At 44.1% G+C, this 24,601-nt stretch overlaps 1 protein-coding gene across 1 annotated transcript; it reads right to left on the reverse strand.

Annotated features, from left to right (window-relative positions):
• Positions 1 to 1,376: 1,376 nt before the first annotated feature.
• On the reverse strand, positions 1,377 to 23,692 carry SLC10A1 (solute carrier family 10 member 1). Its single transcript, XM_030855367.2, has 5 exons — positions 23,337 to 23,692; positions 12,628 to 12,838; positions 5,014 to 5,192; positions 3,273 to 3,469; positions 1,377 to 1,483 (listed from the first exon to the last, which is right to left on the reverse strand). The coding sequence occupies exons 1-5, from the start codon at positions 23,690 to 23,692 to the stop codon at positions 1,377 to 1,379; spliced, it is 1,050 nt and encodes a 349-aa protein (XP_030711227.1).
• Positions 23,693 to 24,601: the final 909 nt, after the last annotated feature.

Here is a 24,601-nt window from a genome sequence, read left to right on the forward strand (position 1 = left end):
CTGGACATTTGCCAGACCTAAAATTTACTTGTCTTGGTTTCAATCGAACCTAATCACATTAAGTGGTATGAAAATTACAAGAAACTCTAGGCATGGTCAGCTGTTTGCAAGTGTTCCTATTAGTTTGTTAATCTTTCACCTTTTTTTTCCCCTAGATTTATTTTATTTATTTATTTATGGCTGTATTGGGTCTTCGTTGCTGTGTGCGGGCTTTCTTTAGTTGCGGCGAGCAGGGGCTGCTCTTCATTGCGGTGCACATGCTTCTCATTGCGGTGGCTTCTCTTGTTGCAGAGCATGGGCTCTAGGCACACGGGCTTCGGCAGTTGTGGCTTGTGGGCTGTAGAGCGCAGGCTCGGTAGTTGTGGCGCACGGGTTTAGTTGCTCCACGGCTTGTCGGTCTTCCTGGACCAGGGCTTGAACCCGTGTACCCTGCATTGGCAGGTGGATTCTTAACCACTGCGCCACCAGGGAAGCCCTTTCACCTGTTTTTTTGTGCCTATGAGCCAGATGGAAAATGTCTGAATTTCATTGGGGAAAATTTGAAACTTAAGGATTTTAGTTACTTTACTTTGACTTAGCAACCGCTAATTTCGGCAATAGTGTACAGTACTCTGAATTTGGAGGGAGCATAATGTGAAAACTACTGATACCTAATGAAGGGATGGGACAGATGATTAGTGAAACTATTCTGTTGGTATTTGTACTTTTTTGGCTTTTCTTTTTTAAAGTTTTCCTTCTCTTCTGGAATTGTGTTCTTCAAAACGTTCTTTCATTTGATTATAGCTGAGGTTTGGAGTTTGTCTTATCCAAGTGTTTTTGCATTTTATTATGTCTGCTTTTGCGTACTTCGTGTCATGTTCTCAGGAGCTTTAATTCCAGTGATGTCAAAAGGGAAGGAATGGGATCTGAATATTTAAGGTTAGAAAGGACTTCTGAAGTCTGTTAATCCTACAGTACTCTGAGCTTGTATTTCCCTTCTGGGTCACAAAACTTGGAACAGAATTTGGGTATTTGATTTTAGGGTAAGAACCCATTTATTGACTAGTTCAGAAATTGCTTTTTTATGCCTATCAGGCACTGTTTTAGAGATGCAAGGGCAAAAGGCAGTTTTGGTTCCTGCCTTTGTAGGGCTGTCATTGAATAAGTCTTTTATTTTTTAAACAAGTATCAAGTTGTAAGCTGGGAATAGGTGAGGCTTTTTGGGGTAGACTCCCACTTTGTCCTCCACGCAAGGCTTGATGATTCTGATAGTTTATGGTGGAAATGCTAGAGAAAGAGACCCCACTGGTGGTGGTTCATCTTTCTGCTCTCTGTATAGTTTGCCACGTTGGCTTTCTGAATTGCCTTCTGACCAGAATCCAGGTCACTGGGGAAGGCTAGGCTGTGCAAGGGGGGCACGCCTCCCCTCTGTGGGTGCCATTTCCCAGAGCTGTTGGAATGGTTTCTTCAGTTGTGTCAGCTTTGTAGATCATTTTTGTTTTATCTGTAAAGTTGAAGAGGGTCATAGGTTAGGAAGAACAAAAGAATAGTTAAAAAACTTGTTCTATCTGGGAGATAAAAGAATACCAACTTACTCCTAGGGTGTCCTGTGTTTTTGTTTTTTCCCCCATCTCTTTACCACCTCTTCTCCCGTGACAAACTGAGGAAAGATTTGCTTTCCCCTCAACATCCCTGATGGTAATACTAGTAACAAAAGGTCTAATAAAGAGCACTGACTCTTCATCACTCCATCTCTGACTTCTTAGTACACACAGTACAGATGGGGAGTTGAGTGTATGTACGCAAAGGTTGACTGTTGCCTTCTGGGAGCCAGTGGGGGCAGGGAGGAAAATGCATTAAGTGGGAAGTCTACCAAGGGGTGTTTCCATACCCCTATCATTGTGGTGTCGGGTCTACCCCTTTTTCTGCCTGCATGGCAGTGGCGAGGAGCTATGATTATGGTCCCCCTTTCCTGTTCTCCCATCTCTCTAGAAGGGTACAAGGGTCAAAAGCACAGAAACTTGTGACAGATTCTTTAACTTGAGCGTTGCTGCTTGGGCCCAGACAGTACAAGAGCTCCAAAGAGGTGAGTTATTTGCACTTAGTTTTGCCACAGGGGTCTTGCTAGGTGCATTGGTTTTGAGAGCCATAGACTCAGAATATGGCCTCTTGAGCACATTTCAGGCCTTTCTGGGACTAAAACTGCAAATCTGGGAATCTGCTGCTTTTGTTAAAGAAGGTGGAGTGTTCAATGGGTAACAAATATCTTGAGTTGCTCTCAAGAGAAGTATCAGATTAGATTCTTTTCCATAACTCCACTGTAGTATTGAACCAAAGCTTAGTAAAAATGGTTCTGAAGTATGGTTACTTATTTATTGGTTTCTTTTTGGCTACTTGATGACCAATACTACATCTTTTAAGTTAATTGTAAGTCTTCATTTGCTACTATAAGATGATAAATTCTACCAGGGTAAGTTGTATCTTTCTCATAAGGTGTAAATCAGTCTCCAGGGTGTAGAGGTCTCGAAGGCATCCTCAAGTTTGTGGGAAATGAGTCAGTTGAAGGATTTGAGTGGTTGAGATGAATATACTAATGTTTAGAGTTATAAAATACTGAAATATGTTACCAACTGAGATTTGAGTTTTCTGATTTGAAAAAAAAAAACGGGGTTTAAAGCCCACTAAGGGACTCGGTGGGCTTTAAATTATATTAAATCTAGACTTTTGATAGTTGTTATTAATTTAATAAGCTTATACCTAAGTTTTGTTTACTGTGTAGCCAGAGTTGGAATCCTCACTTTTCGATTCTGGATTATTGGGCCGCATTGCTTTCATGTTTTCTCATATAGGAGTGCCAGTGGTGCTGGGGCTCTGACCTGGCTCCATGGCTTGAGAACCTACTCTTAACATGGAAACTTAGTGACTTCTTGTGAATAGGACTTTTCACGCAACATCTCACAACTATGTAATGTCCAAGACAGTTCTGTCCTATTTCTATACCCTGAGTCCTACATGGTCTCCTGAGTCCTGCATGGTCTCCCCAGTTAAAGTAGCCAAAATTGCCTCTGTTCTGTGAGGCAAACTCCACAGCTGATTCTCCCAGCAAAAATGAAGTGCCGTTATTATAGTTAGTCATGGCTCTTTGAAATCCCTTCCTGCTTATTGGTGCTGCCTGGTTCCTAATGACTTTATGGGTTACAGCCCTATCCAAAAGGTCCTTGCTAGAGATGGTTGCTGGCAGAATCATGTCCAAAATGGGAGCAGAGCTCAAAGGGGAACAATTCAGTACTTACGCTTGGAAGGCTTGATTTTCTCATAGCACCGAAAGATGGCAATGAGGAGAAGCCCTTCTCCAAGCTGGAAAATCATATAGAGGAGAGGAAAGAAGAAAAGTGGTCCAATGACTTCAGGGGGGAAGGTCACGTTGAGGATGGTGGAGCAGAGTTGAATATTTTGGCATCCAGTCTCCATGCTGACAGTGCGTCTGCACCTGTGTAGGTTAAAAAAACAACCCCATATGCCCTCAGAGAAGGCATGTGAGGGTGCAACTTCACTTGCTCATCTCCTTTCTCCCAAATACTCTAAGAGAAACTGACAGTCCAACACAGATGAAAATGAGCCACGTGTGGAGTGCACGGTTTTGAGAAAAGTCAAGTTGGCCCATCTCTTAAATCACCAATCCAGCCTTGTGGGAGATGGTGACTGTTAGGTTCCTGTTGGGGAGTTTTTATGAGGGAATTTTTGAGTGGCTTGGAAATCTACAATTTGTCACTTGCGGGATTATCAAAGTGAATTTTGGAGAAATGTCTGGCTGGAGGGATAAAAGGAAGATGGGAGCCAGAATCATTCATTGGCAGATGTTGGGCTTACATATAGGACAGTTAGAATTTAAATGTAAAGTAGAAGATTGTCTAAATGGGAACCTTGCCCTGTGGTCCAGTTTCTGGCTTGGACATCTTTAACTCCAAAACACAATGATTAAATAAAAGCTTGGTTCCATTATCTGTCTTTGGAACACATCCTCGGTTTTGCTTTCCATTTTATGGATTAAAGAATGGAATGTTTGTTAACATTTAATACAACATTTTATTCACTGAAGTGCAATTAGTATATTAAAATAGTTCTTTGCTAAAAAAAATCGCCAGCGCTGTCTCAGCACATTTACTATGAAGGAGACTACTGTGGGCACTTGATGCTGTGGCCATTTATCACGACCTGTATCATTCTGTCTTCGTGAAAATTCATGAGTGGTCATTGGCAGCCTTTTGACTGCTATATCACCATGTGTTGCATCCTACAGTAATTTGTTCTTTATTAATTTAGCCTGGTTTTTGAAATGGATAATTATTTTAAAATTGTATTTTAAAAACAGCTCTTCGGGACGTTATGGTACGAGGCTGGAGTGCAACTGTTTAGACCCCTGCGTAAACATCTGTCTGCCATGTGGCTGAAAATAGGGAATCTTGAGATGGGGTACCACTCTGTATAGACAGGGTGCCTAGGGTGCCTGATGTGTCCACACCCGGCGCTCAAGCTGACTGTTCCCCTAAAGTAGCAGGTGTGTTTGTGAATTGGATTAGGCTCTAGCAGAGGTCCGCAACTACTTCAGCTCTGAGTGGCACTTAGCAGAGTTGCCACCCAAGGTGGTGTGTCAAGACTAAAACCTAGACAGGGAGGAGAAGTGAGAAAGGGATTGTCAGCGCTTGTCATGACATGGAGCTACTCCACTGCCATTTGCCACCAGGGAGTTGGGCGGGAGGTGGAATCTAGGCTCTGGAGGGAGCACTTTGCCATGAACTGCTGCCCTTTGGATGATTCGATGCCTTTGGTCTTTGTGTTTTGTTTCTGGATCTGTGTTATTCATTCAGTACCTTCCCTCCCCAGTATTTCTCAGTCCAGAGTTCATTGTTCAGTTGAGACATTTGAATATATTGCTTGAAAAATGCCTTCCCGAGATCATGGATCTTACCTTTTTCTGAGAGACAAGAATGAGCATGAGACCCGTGGGACAGTGGGACCTAAAGTAATACCTACCGTCCGTTGAGGCGGAACAGAGCAGAGAGAACGTAGCCTAGCAGGAAGCCGATGAAAGGCATCAGGGAGGAGGTGGCCAGCAAGTGTGGTGTCATGACAAACAAAATGCTCTTGCCCACGTTGAGGACAGAGAGCACTACGACAGCCACACTGCACAAAAGCAGGAGGATCATCCCTCCCTGTGAATAAGGACAAGGAGGAAATGCAATTAGAAGGATACTGGGCATGTGGAAGAGCAGAGAGGGCTGGGGAAACACTGGTGGGTATTGGAGGTGGAAAACACTGTAATAAATGTATTCGAAGTGGGAGGGAATGTGAAAGACCTTTATCTTTCATCCTTTTGGATTTCTCATCCGTAGCTAGGAAGCTTCCTGGAGGTCATAGATCTGATTAACACGTTAGGAAGACTGAGCCAAGCACAGCTTCTGATCGAGATCTCTGGATGGCAGGTTTTCAGCGAAGTGCTATGGCTCTGAAGGATGAGACTATTCAGTCCTCTGGCAAAGTGAATATTGTAAATGAAAGTTCTCTTTCAAAGTCTCTGAAGCCCGTCCACATATCCCTACAATACTGCCATTGCTGTGGTCATTTTGGAGCTCAGTAGAAGTTATTCTTAGAACCTGTCATACTGGTCTTGAATACCTCCATTATGGGTAGGGACTTCATCCATCCATTTTACGATGAATTTAACTTTTGGAAATTGCCAAAGTCATTTGAACCAAAGATGGTTAAAGCAGGTAATGAAGTAAGGTAATGTGGTTTTAGATCCTAAATGATGTATAACTGTAAAGGGATGAGCCTACTTTCTTGAGTGACCTGCAGATTGGATGATAAGGAAGTTCCCAAAAGGAGTTTCAAAATGGCTCAGGCAATAATGGCATCATTAGAAGCAGTTCGGGTCCCTGTTGGTGGGAATGTGAATTGATACAGCTGCTGTGGAGAACGGTATGGAGGTTCCTTAAAAAATGAAAAATAGAACTACCATACAACCCAGCAATCTCACTACTGGGCATATACCCTGAGAAAACCATAATTCAAAAGGACACATGTACCCCAATGTTCATTGCAGCACTATTTACAATAGCCAGGACATGGAAACAACCTAAATGTCCAATGACAGATGAATGGATAAAGAACATGCGGCACATATATACAATGGAATATTACTCAGCCATAAAAGGGAGCGAAATTGGGTCATCTGTAGCGACGTAGATGGACCTAGAGTCTGTCATACAGAGTAAAGTAAGCCGGAAAGAGGAAAATACCGTATAGTAACGCACATATGTGGAATCTAGAAAAATGGTACAGATGAACCTATTTGCAGGGCAGGAATAGAGACGTAGACTAGAGAACGGACATGTGGACTTGGGGGGAAGGGGAGGGTGGGACGAATTGGGAGATTACGATTGACATACATACACTACCATGCGTAAGATAGCTAGCTAGCAGGAACATGCTATAAAGCACAGGAAGCTCAGCTCGGTGCTCTGTGATGACCTAGATGGGTGGGATGGCGGGGGTGGGAGGGAGGTCCAAGAGGGAGGGGATATAGGTATACATATATAGCTGACTCATTTCATTGTACAGCAGAAACTAACACAACATTGCAAAGCAATTATACTCCAATTAAAAAAAAAAGTGCAGGTCCACCCTGCCTCAGGTAAGTGCTGTGAAAGCAACTGTCATCAGGAACAATGGTATGTTTTTATATGTTTTAAAATACATTATTTTATAGTTAACATCTTACCATTTAAAATTTTCAATAGGCAGATTTATGAAATTAGAATGTTAAGATTTTTCAGCATGTAACAAGGATGCAAGCTTTCAAAGTGTGCTTACCTGTCTGTGCATTTTAGAGGATGACACACTAAACTGATGAAATATACACATACACCTAAGCCTCTGTCCCTCTCATCTTCTGAGTAAAAGGATATATAGCAAACTTTTCTTGAACTTACCGTGTTGTTTTGTAATGGTTATATGTTTTGGTTCCGTTTCCAGCTCATTCGCACATGTGGGGTTTTATATTTCCTACTATCATTTTTTAAAATTGTGGTAAAATACATATAACACAAAAGTTGCCATTTTAACCATTTTTGAGTGTATAATTCAGTGGCATTAATTACATTACAGTGTTGTCCTAGCGACATTTTAACATTTATTTATATTGCTCTAATTTCAGCTGTACAGTTCTGCATTTCTGTGTTTTTAAGCCATGTTGCAACTGATAATGATCATATGAAACATCACCTGTACTGATGGTGGTCCTGTCCCAGGAAAGGAAGGAATCTCACCAGTAACAACATGCTTCAGGTTTTATTGAAAGACTGATGAACTGCTTGGTTTGCCCTTGCATTTTGAGTTAATTTCTGCCTTTTGGGTTTGTCGTCTACCTAATGTCCAGTTTTTGCCCCTATCAAAAGAGTGTAATGGATAACATAGGGTGTACTGGGCTACAGGGATTGTGAATGAATCCAGAAGCCCTCTTTCTCTGTGTGAGTATCACTCTCATCCCCTCACTTTCGTTCTCCCAGTCTTGGGGCCTTTGGAGTGGTGAGCACAGACAATGGTGTGACCCAGGTGTGAAAGCCATCCTCAAGACGTGTAAACTGGTGAGTCATGCAACCTCTCTTGAGTGAGGTTGACAGCACAGGACCTGGCATATTAGAACCACTGACTAAATTGTAGCTCCTATTACTACTCAGGGAAAAGAGAGGAATTTGACATCCCAAAGTTTTTTGTCACTCTCAGTCCTGCTATTTGTGGCGATCTCATGTCCATGACCTGTTGAGAAAAGAGGCCATAGGTGGGTGCTTCTTCATAGGTCACCATGTTTTCTACCACCTGCACTGTCCTGTCATCGCTGATTGAAGCTGTGATGAGTGTCCATTCATGGGTAGCCGACTCAGCTTGCCAGTGATCCCAGGGATAACCTGGCCCAACTCTTCTTGCATTGGTGACCTAGGCAGGTTGAAGAATGACCTAACTGGTGAGATCCTTCCTCTTGTTTAGGGAGTTTGAAGAGTTACAGAGAGGGAAGCAAGAGCGGAGGCAAGTGTTAAAATTTTGACACAAAGGCCTGGGAGCAGCAGAAGCCACGAGTTGGCAGAAGCTGTGAGATTTAGGAGAGTCAGGTCAGTTCATCCGTAGCAGCAGGTATGGGAAAAGCATAGGTAGAGTGGTTGAGTCAGTGTCAGGGCGGGATCCTTATTGAAGAGTGATGGATGGCTTATGGTAAGAGTGGCTCTTAGACCATATGTCATGCTCAGGTTCACCAACTTTCTAACCATGTAGGCTTGAATAAACCCTTGCATGGGTAAGTTAAAGTATTACTTGAATTGCCTTTCCAAATGGGGCATCCCTGAAATTGTATCTTGGCGTGTTTAAGTGTGACCTCCTTCTAGGGAATGCAACTGGTTGAGCAGAGTTTGAGCAGATAACCCTAACCTTCTGCCAGAGCCAGTTACCAGAAGTTGGATAATTTTGATTTGAAGGTCTCTAGGAGTGTTAGGTGTGCAAAGAGGCTGGGACAATTGTTTGCTCATTTTCCAGCTTGTAACTCACTACATTATGAAACGGGGAGATTAAGGATGAGCACAGTCCTCAAAGAAATGTAACACGAGGAAACTTCAGCGTTTGCATCTTGACCACTTGTTTTTCTCTGCATCCTCACAGGAGTGATTCCTGTTTGGGAGTAATTGATAAACGGAGCTGTTGCTCTTCTGCTTGTCTAACCTTGGAGGTTTGGCCAGCAGCAAAGTGTCCCAAGGTACACCTGCATTTTATGTGATTCTTTGTTACTGGCCTCTGTCTTTCCAGCCCAAGTATATCTCAGCCCTTTGAATGTTCTCCGGGGTCTTTTTTTTTTTTTTTTTTTTTTGCGGTACGCGGGCCTCTCACCGCTGTGGCCTCTCCTGTTGCGGAGCACAGGCTCCGGACGCACAGGCTCAGCGGCCATGGCTCACGGGCCCAGCCGCTTTGCGGCATGTGGGATCCTCCCGGACCGGGACATGAACCCGTGTGCCCTGCATCGGCAGGCGGACTCTCAAGCACTGTGCCACCAGGGAAGCCCCTCTGGGGTCATTTTGACTCCATTTTTTGCTGTGGAATTGAGTCATGGATGTGTAACACAAGAGGAACAGGAGTAGAATGAGAATAAGGCAGGAGACTGAACTTCATCTTGAAGGGCTTTCTCACTTTAAGATCTGAGATTCTTTTTGCATCCTCAGAAGAACACTTTTTTAAATTGAAGTGTAGTTGATTTACAATGTTGTGTTAATTTCTGCCATACAGCAAAGTGACTCAGTTATACATGTATATATTTCATATTCTTTTCCATTATGGTTTATCATGGGATATTGAATATAGTTCCCTGTGCTATACAGTAGGACCTTGTTGTCCATCCATTCTATATATAATAGTTTGCATCTGCTAACCCCTAACTTCCACTCCATCCCTTCCCTACCCCCTGCCCCCAGCAACAAGTCTTTTCTTTACATCTGTGAGTCTGTTTCATAGATAAGTTCATTTATGTCATATTTTAGATATCACATATAAGTGATATCATATGGTATTTGTCTTTCTCTTTCTGACTGACTTCAGTAGGATAATCTCTAGGTCCATCCATGTTGTGCAGATGTCATTTCATTCTTTTTTATGGCTGAGTAGTATTCCATCGTATATATGTACCACATATTTGTATTTGTCTTTCTCAGAAGAACACTTTATTCTGAGGTAAGGAGACATGTTCTTATATCAGTTGCACTTGGGGTTCTAGTCTTTGGTTTCACCTATAAAGTGGAGGGGGGCAGAGCTGCTTTAAGTGATATCAGGAGTCACTTCACATTTTTATGTTCTGTAATTTTTTTTTCTTTATTCCTGTATCCCACAAACTATCTTGAGTAAGTGAAATGATAGACAACATGTTTCTGTTTTTTTGTTTGTTTGTTTTTGCTAATGTGTGGGAGAGACAGGACTTGCCCTTTATTCCTTTGTTTATTCTCAGTTATTAGCTGTGCGTGTTGAGAATTCAGTGTTGAGGCACAGCCTTAGGATGTTGCTTCTTGCAGGTGGGTGGGGAATAAGAATGGAGTGGGTATTTATAATACAGTATGATACATGTTGTTGCAGTGGTGTTGCGTGATACGGGAGCAAGTAGGACAAGCATCCTGCCCAGGCTTGTGGGTTAAGGAAAACTTCCTAGAGGAGGTGCTAATTGTGTTGAGACTTGAAGGGTGAGTAGGAGTGAGTCCAGTGGGGCATGTGCAGAGAAGAGAGCTGACACTGGAGAGGTTGGCTGAGACCAAATCAAGAAGGGGCTGAGGGGCCACATGACTCCTGGGGGAGTTTAAAGAACCAGTGAAGGCCTTTAAGCAGTGGAGTGACATGATAGTTTCTTTCCAGACTCAGGTTAAAACTGGGTCAGGGAGCCAGGTTAGAAGGCTGAGTTGTCTAGTGAGAGAGGAGAGTGCCTGAATGAAGACAGTAGACACAGGGATGGAGAGACATGGGTTCAAGCAAAAGAAGGCAGAATTGACGATCCCTGATTCGTGTGAGTGGGGAGGGAGAGGATGTGGAGAATGACTGGCTGGTTTCCGGCTCAGGCAGTGGGGCACGTTGAATGCCATTCATTGAGATGATCACACAGTGGGAGGAGGGGAAGAGCAGGCTTAAGGAGGTGGTTTAAATTTAAGACATACTGAATTTTAAATGCTTGAGGCATATTCAGGTAGAAAGATTTGGCAGTTAATAAATGGATTCAGGAGTCAGGAGAGAGCTGAGAGCTGTTCTGACAGTCATCAGTTTGTAGATGGCTGTTGAGATGGACCAGATCTCGTGGTGGGGAAGTCCTGGGCTTAGGGAAGAAAAGCAAGAAAAGCAGAAAGCTTGGGCTGAATGCAGAGAAGTAACTTTTACCAGAGGAACTCACAAGGGAGTCTGAAAAGCAGTGCCAAAGACGTGGTAGGAAAGCAGGTGCCCTGCCACTGAAGCTGAGGAAGAGTTTTGAGAAGGAGGCAGTGGTCAGCCATACCAACAGCTGCTAAAAGAAGAGTTGAGACATGTCCATTGGATTTGGTGAAGAAAGTGGAGCAGGTGGTCATCAACATGCTGAGTGAATTGGAGGCCAAGGAGTAGAGACTGTTGAGGCCTGGCCACTGGAGAACTGTCCTGCGGGCCAGTGTGGTGAGAGTGGAAGGTGGGTGGGGGCAACGGGTGACTCCCAGGAGCACGGCTCGGAAGGGGAGGAAAGAGAGGTGTTGGCTGGAGCGGGAAGTAGAGTCCCGTCACTCTACTTAGTAAAAAAAAAAAAAAAAAGGAGAGATGTGAACCAGTATCAACGTTGGCTGTGAAGAACTAATATGGAGACGTTCTAGAAATGAGAGCGAGGGGGAGGAGGCTATGGGGGTAGAGGACATGATCAATAAAAGGAGATTTCTGAGAAGTAAGGGTGGAGAGAACGGAAGATGCCATCCAGCAGAGTGGGGTGATGAGCCATTTGGCAGGAGGAGGAATGACTTCACATCTTCAGCAGGTGGGGAGGGGGACTGTGGCCATGGTATTACGACTACACCGGGACAAGGGCAAAAACTACCCTTGACAATGGTAGTGTGAAAATCAAAAGACCCTGGAAACCTGACCAAACCTCTTTGTTCCAGGCCCAAAGCTGCTGGAAGCCTTGGGCCTCCAAGTAGTACGCCCTGTAGCCCGGCCCAAAGGCATAGATCCAGGGGTGGGGACCACAACAGGCCTTCAGGAGGTGAGTTTTTCCTGAGGACGGGGATGGAGCCTGGGATCCTGGGCTGAGCAGGGAGCCAGAGGAGAGACTGATGGAAACTGAGCTCCAAGGTCACAAGAGTTGGTAGAGGAACCACTCACTCTACAAGTCTGATTTTTCCAAAGGCAGGGCAGTGGCGTGATGCCCTCATAGCACACTCCTACACCTGCTGGGGCCATCTCACTCCACTTTTCTCCTATCCCACTCCTAAAGTGATACAAGTGTGCCTACCACCTCTCCCCCTGGCCTCCTCCCCTCTGGCTTCTCATCCAGTCAGCCATGTTTGCCCGTGGTCTCCCTTGGAACTCCTCTATTCAGGCATCTCCCTAGGCTTACCCAAATCCAACCCTTTCTTCATGGTCTGGCTGAAACCGTGCCCCCTCCTTCCATCCTCTAGGGAAGCCTTTCTTGACCACCTGGCCCTCACTAACCTCACCTCCTTACATTCTGCCAATACCTGATTGTACATTGTGTTGGATCTTGTTTCTCATCTATTATTGACTTTCTGCAAATAAACTTCGAGGACAGTGCTCCTCAGAGAGTGTAGCATAAAACTTAGCAGCTACTAGGTACATGATAAAAGTTTAATTTTATTATTAAAATAATGATTATACCTTATAGTTGTGTGTGGTGTTTTACTGTTTTTCTCCTAACTTCAAAAATATTCTCATGTACATTACAATCCCATGAAGTAGGTTGTACCAATAGCAGCAGACTTCTTTTGTTTTTTTAAACAAGGAAGGAAACGGACACAGAAAAAGCCCAAATGACTTGCCTCAAGCCATTCACTGCGATGATGGTGGTGTTCTCGCTCCCTGCCCAGGCCCCCAGGTTCTTACCTTGGTGACATAACGTACGTATTGTGGCCGTTTGGATTTGAGGATGATGCCTATGGTGCAAGGAATGAGAATCAGGATCAGTGATATCATGATGTTGCCATAGGGCACCTTGTCCTTCAGGGTCCCATCATAGATGCCCCTGGAGTAAATGTACAGGAGGAGGGGCATCATGCCCAGGGCAAAGAAGGTAGAGCAGGTGGTCATCACGATGCTGGGTGGGAGACATAGGAAGAGTGCAGAGAGAGAGAGAGCCCATTAATACAGGCACAACCTCATTTTAATTGCGTTTTGCAGCTGTTTTTTTTTTTTTTTTTTTACACCAAGTAAGGGTTTGTGGCAACCCTGCATCAAGCAAGTCTATCGGTGCTATTTTTCCAACAGCATTTGCTCACTTCATGTCTCTGTCACATTTTAGTAAGTCTCGCAATATTTCAAACTTTTTCGTTATATTATGGTGATTTTTGATGTTACTATTGTAATTGTTTTGGGGCACTGCGAATCACGCCCATGTAGGACGGTAAACTTAAAGGATATAAATGTTGTATGTGTTCTGACTGCTCCACCAACTGGCTGTTCCCCCTTCTCTCTCTCTCCTGGGGCCTCCCTATTCCCTGAGACACAACAACATTGAAATTAGACCAGTTACTAACCCTACAATGGTCTCTAAGTGTTCAAGTGAAAGGGAGAGTCACATGTCTCTCATGTTTTTAAATCAAAAGCTAGAAATGATTACACTTGGTGAGGAAGGCCTGTGGAAAGCCCAGATAGACTGAAAGCTAGGCCTCTTTCCCCAAACATTTAGCCAAGTTGTAAATGCACAGGAAAAGTTCTTGAAGGAAATTAAAAGTGCTACCCCAGTGAACACTCGAATGATAAGAAAGCAAAAAAGCCTTAGTGCTGGTATGGAGAAAGTTTGAGTGGTCTGGAGAGAAGATCAAACCAGCCACAACATACACTTAAGCCAAAGACTAATCCAGAGCAAGGCTCGAACTCTCTTCAATTCTAGGAAGGCTGAGAGAGGTGAGGAACCTGCAGAATAAAAGTTTGAAGCTAGCAGAGGTTGGTTCATGAGGTTTAAGGAAAGACATCATCTCCACAACATGAAAGTGCAAGGTGAAGCAGCAAGTGCTGATGTAGAAGCTGCAAGTTATCCAGAAGATCTAGGTAAGATCATCAATGAAGGGGGCTCCACTAAACAACAGATTTTCAGTGTAGATGAGACAGTGTTCTACTGGAAGAAGATGCCATCTAGGACTTTCATAGCAAGAGAGGAGAAGTCAATGCCTGGCTTCAAAGCTTCAAAGGACAGGCTGATTGTCTTGTTAGGGGCTAATGCAACTGGTGACTTTAAGTTGAAGCCAGTGCTTATTCCAAAAATCCTAGAGCCCTTAAGAATTATGCTAAATCTACTCTGTGCTCTATAAATGGAGCAACAAATCCTGGATGACAGCACATCGTTTACAACTTGGTTTACTGAATACTTCAAGTTCACTGTTGAGACCTACCACTCAGAAAAAAGATTCCTTTCAAAATGTTACTGCTTATTGACAATGCACCTGGTCACTCAAGATGTACAAAGAGATTCATGTTGTTTCATGCCTGCTAATACAAAATCCATTCTGCAGCCCATGGATCAAGGAGTAATTTTGGCCTTCAAGTCTTTCCATTTAAGAAATACATTTTGTAAGGCTATAGCTGCCATAGATAGTGATTCCTCTGATGGATCTGTGCAAAGTTTGTTGAAAACCTTCTGGAAAGGATTCACTATTCTAGATGCCATTAAGAACATTTGTGATTCATGGAAAGAGGTCAGAATATCAACATTAACAGGAGTTTAAAAGAAGTTGATTTCAATTCTCAGGGATGACTTTGAGCAGTTCAGTGGAGGAAGTAACTGCAGATGTGGCGAAAATAGCGAGAGAGCTAGAAGTGGCGCTTGAAGATGGGACTGAATTGCTGCCATCTCCTGATAAAACTTGAATGGATGAGGAGTGCTTCTTACGGATGAGCAAAGAAAGTGGTTTCTTGAGAAGGAATCTACTCCTGGTGAAGATGCCGTGAAGATTGTGGAAATGACAAAAAAGCATTTAGAATATTACATAAACTTAGTTGATAAAGTGGTGGCAGGGTTTGAAAGAATTGACTTCAATTTTGAAAGAAGTCCTATTCTGGGTAAAATGCTATCAAATGGCAAAATCATTCATGAAAGGAAGGTTCAGTCTTGTTGTCTTATTTTCAGAAATGGCCACGGCCACCCCAGCCTTCAGCATCCACGACCCTGATCAGTCAGCAGCCATCAGCATGGAGGCAAAACCCTCTACCAGCAAAAACTACAACTTGCTGAAGGCTCAGATGACGGTTAGCATCTTCTAGCAATAAAGTATTTTTAAATTAAGGTATGTAAGTTTTTTTAGACACACTGCTATTGCACACTCAGTAGACCACAATATAGTTTAAACATAACTTTTATATGCCCTGGGAAACCAAAAAATCCATGTGACTCACTTTATTGTGATATTCTGCTTTATTGCAGTGGTCTGGAATTGAACCTGCAGTATCTCCAAGGTATGCCTGTACAGACTACTTTGTGGAGTGCCTGCTTTGTGCCAGGCATTGTGCTAAGAACCTTACATACATTGCTTTATTTCCTTTTCCCAGTAGCTTAGGAGGTAAGCATACTATCTCCTTTTTGCTAATGAGGAAGCTGGGGACTTGAAGAGTTGTGGCTTGCCCAGAATCACACAGATAGGATGGCTGAGGCAGGATTTGAACCCAGGTCTGTCCAACTGCTTCAGTCCCTGTGTGCTTCACTGTGGAAGGAGCCATTCTGATCTCCTCTGTAGTAGAACTCTTTTTGCTCTCTATACTTGACATAGCACAGCCCATTTTGAAGAAAGCTGTGTGAGCCCATCACTCTGGCTATAGCCCATTGGAACGTCGAATAACACCTGACCTACTAAGTTGCTAAGTGCCTGCCTTAGAGCCTAGGGGATGGCTGGACATAGTGATTCTGTCTAACTAAGATAACAAGGATTAAGTACATCAAGAGCACTTTCTCACTTGGGGAGTTTGAATGTGTGCACAGTGATGGAGCACTTGGTTTTGGAGAGGCATGGGAGGCATGTTCAGGCAAAACCCAAAAAACATGCAAAGAAAAAGCAGTAAACAGAGGCCATGATTAGGAGGACTGTAAACAACAGCAGCAAAGCAGTAAAAACAGAATAATGGAAGGACCACAATGGTGGAGCTGTAGAGAAGGCAGCAATAGTTACCCATTGTTGAGTAAGTGACAAGATAATCTGGTCGTCAGACCTGTTTTTTATCTTGAATAATATTCTAGTCTCCAACACCAATATTCTCATGTTCTTTACTTTCTGGTTTATCCTTAACATTATTTAAGAGAAATTGAGTGTGAGTCTCAGATCCTGAAAAATAGTATACCCTCCCAGCTCTAATCTGTATCCTAACTGTCCTAAATGTCCTATTACCATCTCCATTTGGAATCTCATACATGTTAATCCCAGGGCCCTGTGTAGGAAGAGGCCCTCCAGAAAGACCAACCGAGAGAAGAAGCTGCTAGGGAACCTTCTTGGGTTTGTAGACATTCACCTTACAATATATGCTCTGGCTTCCATTCTAGTGGGAAGGTTGGGGACGAGGGCTTGACAAGACCGCAGGAAAACCACACTAAGTGTGTGTCCCTCCTCCCTATAGCCCTATTCACTATCTACACCTCTTCATTGTTTCCATAGAGGTAAAATATGGCTTAAATGAATATCAACTACATCCTAGTCCAAAGGGTCCAGAGTATAGCCATCAAGAACACAGAGTTATCATATGTCCCAGTGACTCTACTCCTAGGTATATACCCATGAGAATTGACAGCATATGTTTACACAAATACTTGTATATAAGCCTTCATAGCAGCATTATTTATAATAGCTAAAAAATGGAAAACAAAATATCAATGGATAAGCAAAATATGGTGTATTCATGTAATTCAATATTCTTCAGCCATAAAAAGCAATGAAGTACTGCTATATACTATCACAAAGATGAACCTTGAAAACATTACGGTAAGTGAAAGAATCAGAAACATAAAAGGCTAGATATTATATGATTCCATTTACCTGAAATCTATAGAGACAGAAAGTAGATTAGTGGTTGCCAGGGGCTGGAGTGAGAGAGGAATGGGAGTGACTGACTGCTAATGGGTATAGGGTTTCATTTGGGGATGACTAAAATGTTCTGGAATTAGATACTGGTGGTAGTTGTACAACCTTGTGAATATTCTATAAACTACTGACTTATATACTTTAAAAAGGTGAATTTTATGGTATATAAATTATATCTCAAAAAATAATTTTAAAAATCTAGGGAGCAGCTAAATTAATTCTTAGAGGAAAATTTATAGCCTGAAATGTTTATATAGGAAAAGAAAGATTAAAAATTAATGAGCTAAGCATTTCACTCAAGAATTGAAAAGAAAAACAAAGTAAACCTAATGAAAGCAGGACAAAGAAAATATTAAAGACGAGAGAGTAAACTTTAAAAATTATATAAATTAACCGAGAATCAATTAAACCAAGAGCAAATTCTTTGCAAAGTCTAATAAAAATAGACACCGCTGGCGAGACTAACCAAGAAAAAGGAAAGAGGGCACAAATTGATGTTATTATGAATGCAAAAGGAAACATAATTTCAGATACAATAAAGATTTTAGAGAGTCATAGAAGAAATCAAGGACAGTCTTATACTTTCATTTTTCTATTCAGATTGAATGGACAATTTCCTGGGAAATATAATCTGCAAAAACTAACTCAAAATGAAGCTGAAAACCTGAATCAACTTAGAATCACTAAAGACATTTAATCAGTAGTTTGAAACCTGTCATCCAACCCCCACACAATGTACATATGGTTTTACAGTAGAGTTCTACTAAACATTCAAAGTACAGATAGCCTCAGTATTATATAGAGAGCAAAAAAAGTGGAAACATGTCCCAAATTATTATATATGAATAATAAAATTTTACAATCAAAGGTAGAAAATCACATTATGAGAAAGGAAAATTAGGGTCCAGTCTCATTTATGAACACAGAAGCAAAAGTCATAAATAAAATGTTACCAAATGAATCTAGCCATGCCTTTAAAAAATAATGCAATGAACAAAATGGGTTTATCCCAGCAATATAAAAATGGTTTAACATTAGACAATCTACTGATATATATCACTGTATTATCAGATTAAAGAAAAAATGGTATCATAGATGCAGAAAAGTGCCATTCAACAAAATTCAATGTTCATGCATGATAAAAATTAGCACACTAGCAACAGAATGGAAATTCCTTAGCCTGAAAAGGGTTATCTGTCAAAAATCTACAGGAAATAGTAAACCTAATGGTGAAAAATTAGAGGAATAAAGCAAGGATACCTGTTCCCATCACATCACCTATTGTAAATTATACTATATAGGTCTTTGCTAGCACAGCAAAACAAGAAGTAGAAAAAACATATGGATGGGAAAGGAAGAAACTAAACTTGCATTATATGCCAATGATAGGACTGTCCACAGAGGAAATCCAAGTGAATTTCCATTACAACTAGTAAATAAGAGAATCCATGAAATTTTGATTACATTAGCAATAAAAAAATCAAGTTCTGATATACTACAAAAATAATTAGCAAATGAATTTTTTTAAAAGATACCATTTATAATATTCATAAAAATGATAAAATATTTAGAAATAAATCTAAAAGGGATATGCAAGATCTTTATGAAAGAAGTTATAAAACTTCATAGGTATAAAATAATGATTAATAAAAGAAAATCTGTACCATTTTCATTTTCATGGATGGGAAGATTCAGTATTATAAAGATAGCCTCTAAATTTATCCATAAATTTAAAGCAAATTTAACCGAAATTCCAGAAATAGTTTTTGTAGATGTGAGACTTAATCCCAAAATTCGAGTGAAAGAGTAAAGGGCCAAGAATAGCTAATGTAATTTTCAAGAACAACAAGGTAGGGCAACTTTCAGATATCAAGATTTATTAAAAGGCTGTAATTAAGAAAGTGTGATATTGGCTCAAGGATAGAGACATAGAACAATAGAACAGAAGGGAGATCCCAGACACAAACTTATGCTTATTTGTGAATTTGGTCAACGAGAGAGATGGAATTAAAAGTTGATGGAGAAAAATTCACTCAATGGTCCTGGGAATTTTCTCTATTCATATGGAAAAGATAAAATTAGATCACAGCATACATAATAATAAATTCTAGGTTGATCAAAGATCTCCATGTGAAAAGCAAAACTGTAAAACTTTTCAAACATCGGTGAATATCTTTATGACCTTCAAGGCAGTAAAGGATTTCTTAAAGAAACCCCCAAAACAAACTGCCAAGGAAAGATATTCGTATAGTTGGTTAAGTTAAAATAAGCATTCTGTTTTATAAGACATCATTATCAAAATGTAAGGATAACCTCCAAACTGTGAGTAGACTGTCGCAACATGTAAAAACAACAAATAACTAAATTAATGAGAAGAAAACACCACAGTCCCATAGAAAAATAGGCAAAGGGCATTATTTTCAGAAGAGGACACCCACATGGTCAACAGTATTTGAAAAGTTGCTAGACCTCCCGTGAAATTAAATTTAAAACCACCGTGACTCATTTCACTCTCACCAGATGACAAAATTTAGAAGTCTGACAATTCCGAATACAGATGAAGACACGGAACAACAGGGATCTTCATACACTGCCCTGGGAAGTGTGAAGTGGAATAACTACTTTGGAGACTTGTTAGTTGCAGATGTGTGAACCTCAAGACCCAGCACTCCTGCGTTCATTATGTATTCTCTCACATGTGAGCACAGGGGGAGCATGCATAGGACTTGCTCATGCAACAAAACATGAAATCCATGTAAATGTCTGACAACAGGAGAATGGATAAATGCAAGCAAACTATACTGCAGTTCAAGTGCATGAAGTAGCTCTTTTATTTATATACCTATTATCTCAAAAAAGCAAGCTGTCAAATGATATGGGCAGTATGATACCATTGATATGAAATTTGAAACCATGTAAATGCAACAGTGTATCTTGTTGATGGATATATACCTATGTAGTAATAGTGTAAAAGGGTCTGTGGAAGTGCTGAAAGGCAAATCCTGGGAAGTGCTCCCTTCAGGGTGGGTAGAGGGGAATGAGATTGGGAAGGGCACACAGGGGGCTACAGTGCTAGCTATTGATTTCTTCTTAGGAGAAAAGCCACACAAAACCTGTGTGCTTGTTCTGATGTCCTTGAACAGAGGAGTCATACTTACTTTGGCTTGGCATGTCGGGAGCTTTGGAATTTGCTCTGAGACTTGGTGAGCCTCAGGCACTGAGGTGTGTGGGAACCATGCTCCCAGACCCCCGAACCTCCTCCGCATGTGTGAGTGCTGGGCACTGGTCCTAACTTTTTGGTATCTGTGACTGTCATGATCCTGTTACCCTGAAGGATAGGGATGGGAGGCAACTTCCTGACTCTAGCTCTGAGATTGGAATCTGTTCCATAGTAACATTGTGGACCCGGATGCTTCTCAGGGGTCCAGGGACCAGGGAGAAAGGAGCACATTTGGTTTTTTCTTTACCCTTCCTGCTTAAGTTCTCAGAGCACTGCATACAACCTGCTTTGGGGCATCGGTACACCCTGCTCGAGGAACAGTTTTTGATCTCCTGTCAATAGAGGCACTGGAGGCGGAAGCTGAGAGAGTTGTGAGGGGACCCATTAGAGACTCTGTGGTGAAGTGGGAAACTTCTGGGAACCCGGGTAGCTTCTGTCTCTTCCTGCTTAGTCTCCCTCTGTCATGGTGGGGAGAGCTGTGGGAATCCTTGGGTTATCCCCTCAGCCATTGGCTCTTGTCTCAGCTGCAAGCTGGCTGGAGGGGAGAGGGGGAGCAGGTGAGCTGGAGGCAGAGGCGGCCATCAAAGGGGCCCAGTTCCCTCTGACACTCTCTCCTCTGTCCCCGGTGAGAGCACTTTCTCTTCCTCTTGTGGGTCGCCTGCTTTCTTTGGAGCACGTCTAGCAGCATCCTTGAGGAAGGAGCTGCTGGGCCTGGCTGCCTTGAGAGGTCCACCCTGCGGCCCAGCCTCCTTGAATGTGCCCAACGCCCTGGGATGGCCGCTCCCCCAGCCTCACTCCAGCTGTGAGGCGGAATGACTGGGAAGAGAGAGCCCAGGAATGGCTCCAGACACAACTGGCCCACAGATTCTCGGGAAGCCTCTGGAAAGTCTCTGGACTTCCGCTTCCTCACGTGTAAAGTGGAATAGGTGTCCTAACATTCCTTTCTGCCCTAGATGGGAAATCGCGTGGGGTTGTACACAGATCTCAAACCCATAGCTTCTGTGTAACATCTGGGCCTCTGTCATGTCCTGTTTGGCTTGCACAGTGTTTTAAAAACTTGGAGCGAGTTACCAATAATTAAAAATTTGGAGATTTCACGTAAAAAGGGGGACTCCATCTTCTCCTGAAAAGCAGGGAGCTGTGCAGGCACTGAGTCCCTGTTCCCACAACACCCATGGCAGAGATGCATGGCATCTGCCCCGTGTAGGGCGGCCCATGTCTCCGAGGCTGGCGGTCACCCTCCAGCCACTCAGTTCATTTATGTACACACCCGACCCTGAAGATAGCACAGGCTTCGGAGCCTTCAGACCTTGGACAAATGTATTAACCTCTCTAAGTCTCAGTTTCCTCATCTCTAGAATGGGGCTCTTTACAGCACCTCCTCATGGGAAGCTGTAAGAGGATCCCATGTAAAGTGCTTGGCCCAGTGCCTGGCTGTCTTTTATTATCAGCACCATTATCATTATTATAATACATGTAACAAGTTGTCCCAGATGAAGAACTCAATTTGGAATTTGAGGCCTGGCGGCATGTGATGGTGGAGGATGAGATTCATGCTCCTCCAGTGGGGTCAGAAGCCTGGTTTAACATGAGGGGGAGGTTTGTCTGTGGGTAGGGGCGTTATGGTAGAAGGTGGCCATCCCGGCAGAGCATTGTCTCTTGAGGGTCTAGGTGGAAGTGACAGTTCCCAGGTGCCCAGACCAGGAGGCCTGGCCTAGCAGGAGAGCATGAGTCACTGGAGGCTCTGCCGGTGGAGGCCTAGAGCCTCAGAAACACAGGTGTTTCAGAAGAGACCTCATTGGCACCCACTGGCTCAAAAGGCTGGGACATCTGGTCACTCACACTTAGAGGCTCCGCCATAATATTTTACGCTGTCCTATCCAGCGCTGCCGCTTCTACAGAGCCACGAAGCCCTGAGTACCCCTTTCCTGACCTGCAACCCTTCTACAACAGAATTAAGGTGTAGTCCAGGTTTCTCTGTCCAAGACACAGAGGCTGCAGCCGGCCTTGTCCACAGGCTAAATCAAGACCAGGAGCTTGTTTTGCAGCAGTAAGGACTTGGATTAGATAGAGGGAAGAATTTCCTCACAGTGAGGTGGTCGAACATGGATATGTTCCCATGGGAGACAATACAAGCCAAGCTCTCTCTCCATCGACCACCTCAGTAAGGGTCAAATCATATGGGTAGAGAGTCCAGAGCTTCTCAGATGGCAGGTCCAGGGAACCCCCAATGATCACTATCATTTTTTCATCTAATAATCAACCCCAGCATCGCTTGGCATCTCCAGGAGGAGGCTTCCGTACCTGGCTTGTTTCCTTAGTAAAGTTCAGCCAGGGACAGGATACTGACAGGCACAAGCAGATGGACTGTCTGAATTTACTGCCTTGCCCGGCATGGAAGAGTGGATCGAACCAGAAGAGACCGGCTTGAGACGGAGGCTTAGATAACAGCAAGAGCTTTTATGCTGGTGAGTTTTCTTTAGCCAGCAGGGGCTGCTGTTGCAGCGGGAGCAGGCCTGACGTGGCCTCAGCCTGGGAGGCATTCCAGACCCGAGTCCCACCTGTTTGGAAGGATGGGTGTCCAACCAGCCCCTGCAGGAGGGAGCCCTCGCTGATTTCTGCTGTGATGAGCTGGGTGGGGCTGCTGCTGTTCCCCTCCTACCACTTTGGCCGAGGCGAGGCCCATCATGACTTGGGACCCCGACCTGGTCCTGGGAAACTCTAGGATCTACCTGGCTGTGTCTTTGCATCGAAGTGTTCCTGCATCTCATGGGCGGATGGGGGAAGTTCAGAGAAGACAGCCCAGACAGCTGGGGGGAATCTTTGGAAGTTCCTTCTTGCTCTGCAGGAATTGGAGGTGCTCTTTGGTTCCGAGCCACCTTGATCTCCCTGGAGATCTTTGAAACTAATCTGCACTCCCTTTCATATCTCTGGCCTCAAAGCAGACAACTTGCCCCACCTGGCAGACAGGTAAAATTTCTCCAGAGGTCCCTTTGCTTTAAGTCAGTACAGTACTCCTTCAAGACAATCCTTGTGCCCCATTCGAGACAACTCTGGGAGTAAGGGGGCTCTCCAGGGTGCCCCTGGACCAGCTGGGCCCCTTTGGCTTGGTGCTTAAACCAAGATGTGCCCCAGGTCCTGTCCCCAGCCCAGCATGAGCTCTTGACAATCAACGCCTGCCACCCCCTGCCCTAGCACCCACCCAGCCCCCACTCACTCACGCTTCTGGCTTTAGCCCCCCTCTTCGCCTTGATTGTGATCTCCCATGCAGCTGCTGTCCCCAGATTGCTCCTTCTTCACCCCCCCCGTCCTACCTGAGGTTCATGTCCCCTTTCATGGCCAGAGTGAAGACGTTGGAGAGGTTCCCCCCCGGCGAGCAGCCGCAGATCAGGATGGCCAGAGCCTCGACGTTGTTCAGCTGGAAGACCTTGCCCAGTGCAAAGGCAGTGAGGGGCATGATGCCGTACTGCGCCACCAGGGCGATGGCCAGCCCCTTAGGCTTCCAGAAGTGCACCTTGATCTTGCTGAACTCCATGGTGCAGCCCAGCGACAGCATGATGGTTAACAGTATGATCACCAGGATAACGCTCAGCGCCCAGTCGGTGGGCCGCTTGCCGAAGTTGTGAGGCAGGGAGAAGTTGAACTGGGCAGACTCATTGAGGGCCTCCATTCTCCTGGATGGCAGCGGTGGAAAAAAGGCTGAAGACCCAGCACGCCCCTTGCTCGCCTGCTGACTCTCTGCCCTGCCCAGTCCTTGCTGAGTGCCTTCCTCAATCACCTCCCAGGGCAGGGAGCTTCAGGACAAAACGTAGATCTGAGCAAATAGAAGGATTATGCAACTGGCTGTGCTTTCTCTGGCTTTGGCCCCAAAGGAGAGAAAGCCCAGAGCCTTATCTGCAGGGCTGTTCCGGCCTCTCCTGAGCTCCTCAGCCTCTGCTGTCTTCCTGGGTGTCACTCACACCCCTCCCTCACCTCTTGGCTGCTTCTGGGACAAGAGGGCTTATATCCGCCCCCCCCCCGCTGAGCACGCCCACAGGCATTCTGTTTCTTGGAACCAATCCAGGTCCAGCCCCTCTCGTTCTCTGCTCAGCCCCTGAGGCCTCAGTTTCTCATTCAGGGGAAGGTGTCTCCCCATGCCCAGGCAGTCACGCGCATCTTCCCCCAAACTCCAGGGAGTGACAAGAGTTGAGTTTTACCTTTCCTTCCTGGAAAAGGGGGTGTGGGACAGGGTAGGGGCAGGTGAGTTGCTGGCTTCCAGGAGAAGTTGTGTCCATGACCCTTGTCCTGGAAGAGGAGAGGTGCCTGTGTCCTTCTCACTTATGCTGGGAAAACTTGGTCCTATCCCCAAACCTGACGGCACGGATCCCGGGGGAGGAACATGCTCCCACACACACCTAACTCCAGGGAAGAGCCTGCTGCGCTGGCTGAGGGGCTCTCGGGAAGACTGGGGCACGTTCCCCAAAGGGCAGCTCTGAAGGAGCCCTGGCTGGGGAGATTTATTTCTGCCCAGGCTCTTTGGCCAGCAGCCCGAGGAGCCCCATTGCTTGGGAAACTTGCCGAGAAGGAAGCAGGAATGCAC

The sequence above is a fragment of the Globicephala melas genome, chromosome 2 (assembly GCF_963455315.2).
Source record: "Globicephala melas chromosome 2, mGloMel1.2, whole genome shotgun sequence".
In the NCBI taxonomy this organism is placed as follows: Eukaryota; Metazoa; Chordata; class Mammalia; order Artiodactyla; family Delphinidae; genus Globicephala; species Globicephala melas.

Coding starts and splice junctions, on each gene's coding strand:
- SLC10A1 (XM_030855367.2), bottom strand. CDS start 23,692: ATGGAGGCCCTCAATGAGTCTGCCCAGTTCAACTTCTCCCTGCCTCAC. Junction 5,193..12,627: donor ACGTACGTTATGTCACCAAG/GTAAGAACCTGG, acceptor CCTTATTCACAG/GGAGGGATGATCCTCCTGCT. Junction 1,484..3,272: donor GAAAATCAAGCCTTCCAAGC/GTAAGTACTGAA, acceptor TCAACTTTACAG/ATAAAACAAAAATGATCTAC.